Source organism: Equus caballus, chromosome X (assembly GCF_041296265.1).
Source record: "Equus caballus isolate H_3958 breed thoroughbred chromosome X, TB-T2T, whole genome shotgun sequence".
In the NCBI taxonomy this organism is placed as follows: Eukaryota; Metazoa; Chordata; class Mammalia; order Perissodactyla; family Equidae; genus Equus; species Equus caballus.
The window spans coordinates 128,966,871-128,979,028 of NC_091715.1; the positions used below are offsets into that span (position 1 = coordinate 128,966,871).

At 48.4% G+C, this 12,158-nt stretch overlaps 1 protein-coding gene across 1 annotated transcript; it reads left to right on the forward strand.

Annotated features, from left to right (window-relative positions):
* Window positions 1–1,154: 1,154 nt before the first annotated feature.
* Window positions 1,155–11,628, forward strand: LOC100146494 (zinc finger protein 449). Its single transcript, XM_070257152.1, has 4 exons — window positions 1,155–1,637; window positions 3,279–3,483; window positions 9,483–9,603; window positions 9,752–11,628. The coding sequence occupies exons 1-4, from the start codon at window positions 1,284–1,286 to the stop codon at window positions 10,569–10,571; spliced, it is 1,500 nt and encodes a 499-aa protein (XP_070113253.1). The 5' UTR covers window positions 1,155–1,283; the 3' UTR covers window positions 10,572–11,628.
* The last annotated feature ends 530 nt before the right edge of the window (window positions 11,629–12,158 follow it).

Consider the following 12,158-nt stretch of genomic DNA (forward strand, 5'->3'; position numbering starts at 1 on the left):
AGTATTTTTTTCTTGATCCCCCCCCTCCCCCCAGGAAAGTGGACAGGAACATGAGCCGGGTGGACAAATACAGGGAGAGAGGCCTCATAGCACGTAGACAGGTCCTGGTCTGGAGACTTGTGGAGACATGTGTGTGACCTCCTCTGTGACCTCAGAGATTGTGCTAAGAATGCTTGGATGTTTGTAGACATGGGCATGGCAGGAATCTATAGAGTCTGGCCTCGTCACTACGTCCCTCTGGCATTTGCTCTGTGACCTGGGACAAGTGAGCCAGTCCTCCTAAGCCTCACCCCTCTGCGCCCTCCTCTGTATTCCGGGCATGATGCTAGTGCCCACCTCCTACCACGGGGCGAGGGCTCCATGAACTAGTAGACGAGCAGGCTTAGAGCAGCGCCTGCTCCCGGCCTGATGAACCTGAGAAGTGTCCTTCGTTACTGACGCAGACCACATTCCTGGTGGCCCGCCCTGCTGCCGCGGATTTTTCTCCTGAGAAAGCCCCTTGGGAGGCTACAGCAGGATGAGGGGCACGGTGATGTCGGCTGAACTGCGCACACCTCGAGGGGAGAACAAGGAGGGGTTGAGGATTTGCGCCTTTGCCAGGCGTGGCTCTGGCTGAGGGGCCGTGGGTGAAGGAGACTCAGGGTTCCCCGAGGCTGGATGGACGTCCAGGCTTATTCACCGGGGTTATGAGTGTTGCTCCTCGGCTTCTTCTGCGCCTGCCTGTATTCAGAAACACAGGCCATCCAGGCTTAGACTGGGCGTGGGGCTGCGGGCCTGCCCAGCGTGCTGGGTCCTCCTTAGGGGCGAGGCTTCTCAGCCCTGCTGGGTGGGGGGGGGGGGTAAGTTCTAGAGCAGAGCTGCCCACAGAACCCTCTGCCCTGCGGGCTGTCGAGCGCTGGAAACATGCGTAGGAGCGGAATTTTTATTTTAGCCAGGTCCACGTGGGTCTAGTGGCTACCATATTGGACAGCGCAGTGCTAGAGGGTCCCTGGATGGGCTTGGACATTTTCTGAATCTTTTGGTTTTTCCAGGAAGGGCGTCCATGGCTCTTGTCATATGCTCAAACCCACCACCAACTTGACAATCTGCAGCTTTAGGGCTTTGGTGAAAATTGAGCAATTAAGAGAGCTAAGTATGCCCTCTGGTAACCACTGCTGCCTCTCCTCTCTCCTTTTGCCCTGTCCTCAGCTGTAGGTGGCTCCCTGCCCCACAATTACACAAAGAAACCAGTTGCAATCTGAGACTTCAGGCTCGGGATAAGGTGTACACTGCTGGAAGGGGCGATGGCGGTGGCCCTGGGGTGTGCCATCCAGGCCTCCCTGAATCAGGGCTCGGTGTTTCAAGAGTATGATACTGACTGTGAAGTCTTCCGCCAGCGCTTCCGGCAGTTCCAGTACAAAGAAGCAGCCGGGCCCTACGAAGCTTTCAACAAACTCTGGGAGCTCTGCTGTCAGTGGCTGAAGCCAAAGATGCGTTCGAAGGAGCAAATCCTGGAGCTGCTAGTGTTGGAGCAATTCCTAACCATTCTGCCCATGGAGATAGAGACCTGGGTGAGGCCATTCGGCCTACAAAATAAAGAAATCATTTTGGCACTGGTAGAATTCTTACAGACAGAACCTGAGATACAAGAGGAGCAGGTAAGAAAAGAGTTTGGGATCTTGGTAGTTAGACCAAAAGACACAGCAGAGGCCGCTGGGCCTAGATCTGTGTTTGTCTGTGTCATTCTTCAGCCCCAAGGTTTCTCCACAGCCTTTTCATTGTTCTCTTCTGCTGGAATCAGCATATATGGGTCAGTGGTTCTCAACGTTTTCAGACTCAGCGCCCTTCTCTAACAAATGTTGTGTCATGTCCCCTTACATATACTTCATGAAATCAAAGATAACAGAGCCTGCCGACATTCATCCATCAAAACACCGACATTATCCTCCAGGGTCTGAAAGCCAGATCTGGCCACAGCCCAATTTTCTATACCCCGTGAGCTAGTAATGTTTTTTTTTTTTTTTTTTTTTGCCTATTGAGGGTTGTTTAAAGAAAAGAGGAAGAAGGAAAATAAAGGACTAAGGTGGCTCACCAAGCCTTAAAAATTCTCTGTCTTCCTCTTATAAAAAAGTTTGCCAACCCTGAGTCAAGTAGAGTCTAGAAGGAATATAAAGAGAAGGCAGGTGGTTTATTATAAACTAGTAAGCATTTCAGCGTGCACGTGTTTGGGCTGGACCGCAGCAGCGAACCTCACGAGCTGTCAGATGCTCCCTCTATGCGCACGCGCGCTGTGAGGCCCACGGCCCGAAGTTCAGACGGTCGCAGCTCCAAACTCTGAGCGGTGTGGCTGCTGGTCATGGGATTTTCCCAAGTGGCAAACAAGTCTTGGTAAATCTGGACAGTAGGTAAAATAGTCTCTCTTTGATTTCCAAAGTAGTGCTTTCCTAGAAAATTCAAGTCATGCTAAATTATGCAAAATTATTTTGTTTTTATATGACGGCCAGGGTGAAGTTCTTGACAGGTTCTTTTACCCACGTGACTGTTTGAGGGGGACATTCCAAAATTGGTAGGGACCTGGAACAACTCTGCGCTGTGAAATACGTAGACTCCCATGTCTGCCCGCTAGACTCTGATAGCCACCGGCTGCCATTGTAGCCACAGCGCCCCACGGGGACAGTGGCTCTGTCCTCTGTTCAGAAGCACCGAGTGAATCCTGTTTGGGGCTGGGCCCAGGGCAGATCTTTGGGAGAAGGGAGGTTGGGCATTAAGCACTCTGCCGTCTCGTGTGCTGGTAGGGCTCTGCCATTAGCCTGCCTGAACAGGACTCTTCCAAAGGTCCCTGCCCCCTCGGATGGAAAGAATTTGTGGTTTCCCTTCCTTTCTCTGTCTTCTTGTTTGGCTTACGATATAAGATTTCCTCTCCGTATGGTCTAGTCTTGCACTGCCCAGCACAGTAGCCACCAGCGAAGTGTGGCTCATGAGCAATGAAATGTGGCCCATCCAAATTGGATATGCTGTAAGTATAAAACGCACGCCATGTTCAGAAGACTTCGAATGAAAAATAAAGTGTGTGAAATATGTCATTAATGATTGTTTAAATCGATTACATTCTGAAATTATGATATATTAGATATGTTGGGTTAAACAATGCATATTATGAAGATTGACTTCACTTGTTGCTTTTTTTTCTATATGGCCACTGGAAAATTTACAATGACATGGGTAGCTCACATTATATTGCTGCTGGGCAGTGCTGTCCTGTCTAGACTCCAGAGTGATCGGTTCTGGCATTTCCCCAGATCGACAGGCAGGAAATGCTGTTGGAAGAACTGGCACCAGTGGAGATGGAACACATGCCACCAGACATCCACCTGGAGTCACCCCCCCTCCAAGTCTTGGGACCTGGCCCCGAGGCCCCAGTGGCAGAGGCGTGGATGCCACAGGTGGGGCCGCAGGAGCTGGGCTTTGGTGCTGCTGGGGCGTGCCAGCCCTTTCTGGACCCTGGTAAGGCAAGGGCTTTCTTTCCTCTCTCTGCTCTCTGTTTTGAGAGCTCAAGAGCTCTCCAGGGTTGGGGTTGGGTTAGAAACACCAATTCCCTGATGGAAACAGACCAGTCCGACAGAGAGTAGTAGGAGGAGGGAGTGTCTCTCTGGGAATGGCTGGAATAAGGCACGTTAGATAGAACGGGATTAAAACCCCCCCTAAGCTAATGACCCTGCTCTGGAGACTTCTGACCAAGACTGTGACACAGGAAAACTATGCGGTTTGGACACTCTGGATAAGGGCTGATCTCCCCAGCCAGCAGATTTAATCAATGGGATCTGTGATGTTGTGAGTCCCAAGGGCCTTAGTTGCTTTTATGGCATAAGAGCCACATTCGAACTTGATGGTTTATTAATATCCTCACTTAGGGTCCTTTAAGAGGATTTAATTACCACAGTATAAAGGAAATACCTATCTCCTTTCATCCAAACCTAGAACAGTGTTTCTCCAGGTGTAGTCAGCAGACTGCCCATGTCAGGATCACCTGGGTGCGTTTTTAACAAGCTACATACTGAAGTTTGGCCCAAGGGTGGCCAGATCCTTTCTTCTAACTCCCCCAGCCATAGCTTCGACATGTTGGCAGTTTCAAGACACTGTGAAATACTGAGAAAACAAAAGAGACATAAAAAATAACATATAGAGAACAATCCATGTTACAAGCTGTAGATGCCTGGTTGATCTGTAACTAGCTCAGTGCCAGGGCTTAACAACCATGTCCTTCTCCACATCTTCACATTCATTCATTCAACCAATATACATGAGCACCTATTAAGAGCCAGGCACTGCGCCAGACCCTGGGGATTGGGCAGGACGCAAGGCAGCAGATCAGTCCCAGGCGTCCTGGACCTTCAACTCCTGTGGACCGTTCAATCTGTAAATGGGACTGTAGGTCCTCCAGAGGAGATGTGAATAGGACTGTAAAACGACGTGTTGGAGGGAGTAGGATGCTATGGGAGCCCCTAGGAGGGCCACCTAACCAGCTTTTGGAAGAGAGGGAGGACGTCCTGAGAGGGGAAGGGGGATCTGCACTGGAACCGCTAGGATGAATTGGAGTAAGCCTGCTGAGTGCTGGGAGTGGGCAGGGGAGAGGGCTCTGGGCGGAATGGACAGCCTGCGCAAGGCTGAGTGGGGTAGAGAGCTCTGCATATATGAAGAGCTCCTGCTGCAGTGGGAGGGGCGCAGAGGAGGAGCGGAGGAGCCAGAATGGCACCAAAGAGCCTGGAGAAAGAAGCAGAGGCTGGGTCCTGAAGAACTTTGTCAGCCTTGCTGAGCACTTAATGCTTTCTTATCAGGGTCCACGGGAGGTCCCTGAGTAGGGGAGGGATAGACACCGAGCTGCATTTTACCTAGCCACTCTGACTACAATAGGAATGGGTAGGACTGGAAGCAGGGGCACCATTTGGGAGGTTGTGCAGTCAGCAGGTGAGGAAGGATGATTTTCTAAACAAGGGTAGTTTGGTGACAATAGAGTGAGAAAAAGGGACCTATTCAAAAGGTATTTGCCTGTGTAAAATATAAGACTTGGTGATGGATTGGGCATTGGGTGATGAAGAAGAAAGTGATAAAAATGGCATCCAGGTTTCTGGCCATTAGAGCCGCATAGATGGCAATATCTTTCACTGACAGAGATGACACAAAAAGAGGATCCGACTTGGTGGGTCAAAGTGAGTCTGGATTTGAACATGAGGAATTTGAGATGCTTATGAGTCTTCAGGTGGAAATGGCCAGTGTGGAATCGGAGCTCAGGAGAGATCAAGGTTTGAAATGGAGATGTGCAAGTCAGGGGCTTAGAGAAGGTCATGGAGGTCTTGAGGGTGGTCAAGGTCTTTCTGGGATTGTATAGAATGGGAAAGCACAAGGTCCTCTGGGCAGACCCTGGGGGATATCATGTCAGAAAAGATCATTCTATGTGAATTCAAAGATTTTCAATCTTTCAGGTACCTTGCCTGGGTTCCTTGCATTCCAGTGTTCTCTGTAGCCAGATGAGAATGGATACCCTAGACACTTTGATACGTTTGATCTTGAAGCCAATAGATATTCTAGGTCTGGTGCTTACCTATGGCTTTTTTTTTTTTTTCATTTCTGCTGGTTTCCATTCTGAGCGCCATCTCTTTTCTAGGCATCTGGCCGACTTTGGGGAACAGCACAGGTGAGACTTCACTTCTTGGAGAGAATGGCTTGGTCCCTTCCAGACCAACAGTAGGACCATATGTTATCTATGCAATGCCACCACCCCATAGAATTCAACTCATAATGGTCTAGTGTCAGTGTTTGGCGATGAATTTGTCCCCCTCTCTGCATTTAATCAATTTGTCCAGGTACCATATTCTGTAGCTTACTCTGGCAAGTGCTGGGCGTGTAAAAGACATGAACTCTGTCTCGTGTTTAATAGAGGTGACAAAGAGGGAAAACCCACAAGTACACATGGTGTATCTACATGGGTCAAAGCGGAACTATATACAATAATGTCATTTATAAACCAATCTTTACCACACCTGCATCTCTGAGTGTTAACAAGTTTTTTAGAATCTGTATTTTTCTGTGTATGCCTGCAACAAGTGGCAGAACCGAGCCAGTCATATTAATTCTAAATCTTCTGCATATGCATTCCCATTCCCTGTTTTCCTCTGCTCCACTTGGCAGCAGGGGCAGGTACAAAGATCACATGCAATGCTGAGCAGCACTGTTGCTCTTGATCGTAATACTTTACTCTGTAAAGCACAGGAAAGTCCAGCGGATTTAACGAGGGAGAGAGAGAATGAATTAAACTAGCAAAATATTCCAATTAGGACGAGAGGAAACTGCCCCTTTCTGATCACTGTTTAAAGTGATATAATATGCTTTGTCCTACTGACTGGGCGGTCCCATACCTACCGCCTGGTCACCAAAACCCCATCCTCCTTACCACTTGTAGAGGGTCTGAGGGATCTGGGGGCTGATCAAGGGAAAAGATATGACCAGGAGGTGGCAGTAGCACGCACAAGCTTTGTTGGGCAACTCGTTGTCAGGTTTGCTTGTAGGGGACTCCCCAGGGAGTGAAGGCTCAGAGGGCTTTACCTGTCTAGGTGGTGTCGCAGCCCAGTAGCATGCCAGGGAGGCTATGGGTTAGAGAATTCCAAAGGGCAGCAGTGGTTGGGGGACATATAACCACAAGGCTCCATCTTTTCAATGGCTAGCAGGTGTGGGGTGCAGTTTTCTGGGATTTGCAAAGCAGGTGGGCTCTAAATGGATAAAAAGCTGCTTCTGGGGGCTAGCTTTTAAATAATGGGATGTGTGAAAATTGAGTTTGGCACTGGCTGGCTGCTGAGCTAGGAAGTCTCGCCTGCAATGAAGAAATGAACAACCTACGGGCCAAAACAAAGAGGGCTTGTTCATACGCTTAGGCTCATTTCTAGAACAACCTCTCTGGTGGTTGCTGTGGCAACAGACTGGCTGTTGTTGAGGGTACAGAGAAGAGTCCTGCCAACAGAGGCAGGCCTAGAGGCATGACTTCTGGCTGCCATTCAGCGTTGACCAAAACCCTGGAGCCAAGCTATAAAACACACAGCGAGCATCCTTCTATGAGCATGCGTGAGCAGGACACGTTTCTAGAACAGGAATGATTGGTTAGTGGGCTTGTGCATTAAAAACTTTAATAGCTATGGTCCACTGTCCTCCAAAATTATTGTACCAGTTTACCTTCCCACCACAGCTTATGAAAGTGATCGTTTCTTCTCCCCTTCACTCACGCTGGGTACCTTAAATGGCTTACGCTTTGACTTGTGATGAGCGCCATGGCTGTTTTCCCCATGTTGGCAGACAGAAGGAGGGCTGCTATCTGGGAAGACCTTTTTCATAAGCGTCAAGTTCATTCAGCATTGATGAAGCTGTTTTCTGGAATGTGTAAGAGTAGAGATGGGAATTGAGGTCAGGAGGGTGGGAGATGGGGCAAAGGGGAATGGTTAGAGGCCTTAGCTGACATGGGCCGTGAGCATAGGTTGGGGAATGCCAACTGGTCATAGTGCTAGGAGCAGGGCTTTGAGAGTCCAGGAACAGAGGCCAAGTGCACTGAGGCACAAGGATCTGAGCGTTACACAGGACAACGGGGTGGGTGGGGGTGGTAGATGGGAAGTGTGTGACGTTAACATCCAGGAGGAAGCTCAAGTTTGGGCCAGCCTCTTTGAAAGCGGGCACCAAGGGGCACTATGCCAGGCTGGGGAACTGAGGTGGAAGTTGTCAGGCCTTTGATTTGGTGCTGCACAGAAAGGAGCAGCTGGACTGATGGCAAGTCCACGAGACACAGCTGCCTAGTAACGATACTCCTGGCCTTCGTTCTTGTGGGTGACTGATTCTGCCTCCCGGGCCGCTCTCAGTCCTTGACTACTCATGTCTTTAGCTCTCTTCCCCCCAAGGAGCAGGTGTCTGGGGTGGTTTCAGAGTGACCCCAAGGAAATCTGCAGCCTTCAGAGTTTCCAGTCTACAATCTACATACAGGATGGGAACCGCCATATGAACACTTCCTGCCGTTCTGGACTGTTTTCCTTGTCTCTCTTGTGGGGTTGTCCTGGGCCTTCTGGATTCTTCCTCCCTAAGGCTGTGCCACTCCCCATCCCTCACCCTTTGGTTGGCTCCACTTGAACTTGATAACAGCTTTCCTTGGATCCAGGACCTCCAGTTTATTTGACTTTGGTCTCATTACCCTCTCATCCCAACCTTAGCTTTGAAACCCAAGCATAAACAAAATGGGAATTTAAACAGCTTTTTATTTTAAATTCTGTTTGTCTGAAAATATATGGCCGTTTATCCATCAAAATAAGAAATAAGGTATTTTAGTCAATTTCCTGTGCCTTGATATAATTTTCTGAAATGTAAATTTTCCTTCGAATTAACATTAGCCAAACTAACTTGCTAATGTCATGTTACTTAATGCTAATATTTAAACATCATCCTGCATTTCTATCTCAAATGAGCCACTTCCAACCCACGTTTTCCGGCAGATCCATCAACTTGGCCAGAGCTGAGGAAGGGACAGGGAAAGAGGATGTAAATTACACGGGGTCTTACTGAGGAGAGGGGTGGTAGGACACAGGGTGACAGGGAGTGTGGAAACTTCTCCTGGTTGTCCTTAGACTGGCCTTGAGAAGCACTGCTGGATGGCTGGTTGGGTTAATTTTGAGAGAATCCACTTCCAGCCTTCAGCTGAAACAGACATCTAGAGTTTGTTTTTTCTCAAGTTATTTTTGCTTGTTGCCAACCTAATTCCGTTACCATTCTAATTTGAATATGTCCAAGTGAAATTATTCCAGTAAGCAGTTTCCTATTTCCCCCGGGCCTCTCTCTTTCTTCACCTGGTGGTCAGTAAGAGGGTGTTTCTCAGTTTTCATGTGCCGGCACTTTAGGAAGATCGACTTCATGTTCTGGCTCTCACCTAAATAATTCCATTCTCAAGACCGATGTGGAACTCCTTCAGGGCATCGACTTCACCCCAGAATCGATGCACTCTCCTTCCATAGATCGGAAGAGAATAGCTTTGAACTGAGCACACTGGGATCCTCCCCCGCCCTCATTTGGTTTTGTTCTGATCCTGAAAACCAAACCAAAACAAACCAAAACAAACCACTTGTCAGAGGCTCCTGGTGAGGCAGTCCTAACCGAGAAGGAAGTAGGTAGGTACAGAGAGGCCATGTGTCCAGAAAAGTCACCTGGGGGGCCTTCTGAGTGGCATAGTGGTTAAGTTCGCGCACTCTGCTTCGGCCACCTGGGCTTCGCTGGTTCGGATCCCGGGCACGGACGCGGACCTACACCACTTGTCAAGCCACACTGTGGCAGACATCCCACATATTAAATAGAGGAGTGTGGGCATGGATGTTAGCTCAGGGCCAATCTTCCTCAAGAAATAAAAAAAAAATGCTGCCTGGACTCTGGAGAAGGAAACCTGTGAAGACTCAAACTGTCCTTCCCCCCATCTCTCCTATGGCCAGAACACCCACGATCAAAGGCTGAGCAGAGGTCCCCAGAAGAGCAGGGACAAGAGCCATGGGTGAAGACAATACAGGATCCCAAGGAAGTGAAGCAACAATTACTTGACCCCGAGATAGGTAGGTGAGAGTTCAGCGGATGCTCGGGAAGAAAGAAAAGAAAAATTCACCTCAATCCCAGGGTAAAGAGGTTTCGGATGCCCCTTGGGAGTTTCTGTCTTCCGGCTAGCTGTTGAGTTTAGCTCTTTTTAGTCCCTTTTGTCTCCATTCAGTGACATCTGCAATTTCTGGTCCTTCTCTCAAGTTTGCTGTTGGGAGAGAAAATATGTCAAGCAGAAACAGCTGGAGAGTGTGTGTCCATTTTCTGTTTCTTTAGATGGAAATGCACTGCTTGGTCCCAGTTTACCCGAATACTCTGAACAGCTAGAAAATCACTTGGGAAACCCTGCAGAGCATCTACCCAGAGACTGCACACTGCCTGTCCCTGAGCAGAAGCCTGCTCTAGGAGGGACAGCTGAGAGCGCCAACCAGGGAGACCCTCTCAGCCCCAGAGCCCAGGAGTCAAACCGTCCCGGAGAGAAACCACACCGATGCGCGCACTGTGGGAAACGTTTTGCTAACAAGAAGCTCCTTAATGGGCACCTGAAAATTCATTTGGGAGAGCTCCCTCACAAGTGCCTCGAATGTGGCAAAGGATTCCTTCGTAGGTCAGACCTCTCCAGGCATCAGCGAATCCACACGGGGGAGACACCCTATGAATGTCCCGTGTGTAACAAGCGATTCACCCAGGGCTCACACCTTAAATTGCACCAGAAAGCCTATTCTCAGCAAGAAACATACCGCTGCGCGGAGTGTAGGAAGAGTTTTTGTAATCGAACAAGTTTTATAAGACACCTGAAAGCACACACAGGTGGAAAACCCCACAGGTGTCACAGTTGTGGGAAGAGTTTTAGTCGACAGACAGATCTTACTTTGCACCAGAGAACACACACTGAAGAGAGGCCGTTTATATGCGAGTATTGTGGGAAAAGCTATAGGCAGAGATCAAGCCTTGCTTTTCATTTAAGAATCCATGCAGAGCAGAGGCCGTAGAAGCGTAGTCATTGTCCTCCAAGCTTCATAAAGGATGCCGGCCTTCGGATGCACCAAGCCGCTCACTTCAGAGAAGAGCTCTCTGAGAGTTTGTTGAGGGAATCAGCTCCGACACAAATCAACACGAATTCCCAAAAGCCTCTGCCTACACTGGGCTGTCTGGGAAGAACATTTTGTTTGAGTTCATTCATTACAACAGCTGTATGTTTTACTGGTTTAAAACCCATCTTCCAAGGCCAGTAAATTCTAGAGTATTCACTGACTCTTGCCATCATTCTGGATTTCATTTTTTTTCTGTCTCGGCGAGCCTTACTTAATCATTACGATGGAAATGTCTTTGTCCCAAGCCGACTGCAGCACAGGTGTAAGTAAGAAGCATATAAATGCTGGCATTCCCTTCAGATCTCGGGTCAGTATCCCAGTCAACAGGGTTGTGCCCAGATGACCTGTATCTATGCGATACTGTATTCCCAAGGAAATGGGTGTGCTCTTCCTGTTTCGTTCCCACTGACTAGTTGTTGGAGCACCATGCAGATGCTGCCCCAATGGGGACAAGGAGCACTTCCCTTGACCCCCGCTTACACCACGTGTCAGAATCACTGTCTCCTGTGCAGCCATTCCTATGCTTATACATCATTTGAGTGTTTAACACAGTCCATTTTTGAAATCTGGTGCATTTCAAAAAGATAGGGGCAAGGAAAGATGTCCAACTCATAAAGTACTATGAAGGGCAGAGAACAGTACCCACCACACAAGGACAAGCAAGAGTGAATGGAACATATTAACATGGAGGCCCTACCCAGAGTGAACTTCCATTAAATATGGTATTTTCTTTCTTTGTTCTTTGAAACGATGAAAGCATTGAAGACTTTGAACTTTGTCTAGCTTTGGTCACATTCCATGAATCTTATACAATGTTCTTATTTATGATTTTGCAATGGTTTGTTATTGAAGTTTTCATTTTATTTTTTCTCTGCCCCACAGTTGGACAATTTTGACATTTTCCTGTCATTTTTTGGTTATAATTCATTTTCATTAATAAATGAGGTTCATTCTATTTCTGCTCTGAAGTTCATTTAATTTTCCTTGAAGACTTATGTCCTAAGACCATAGAGAATAAAGGTTCCATTTGTAAGGTGCACAAATGTCTCTGGTAGTCTGGGGACTCAATGACTTTTGTGGCATTGGAAGTATCCCTGGTGCTCCTGAAGTGGCAGTGACACAGAGTAGGTTGACTTGCTCCCCATTCTGAATGCCTGCATCCGTGTACTCCCCATTCCCTTCTTAAGAGGTTTTTTGGACTCATCTTATGGATGTTATACAGCAATTGTGGGTAGGTGCCCCGCTGTCAAGGCTGGCAGTGAAAGCAGGAAGCCGAAGCGCCTAGGCGAGACCTAGTCTCCCCACACCCAGCTGAGAAAGCTCTCCCTTGAGATTCCGTAGTGGTCTGTACTCCTGAAAACAGAGAGAAGTTGCAATGGGCACTTTGAGGTTTCTGGAACAGGCCCTCTTGAATCAGCAGGGCTTGTTTCACAGCATGCTGAGGAGGTTGTCTAGGCCAAAATCAAGGTACTGTACGGGTGAATC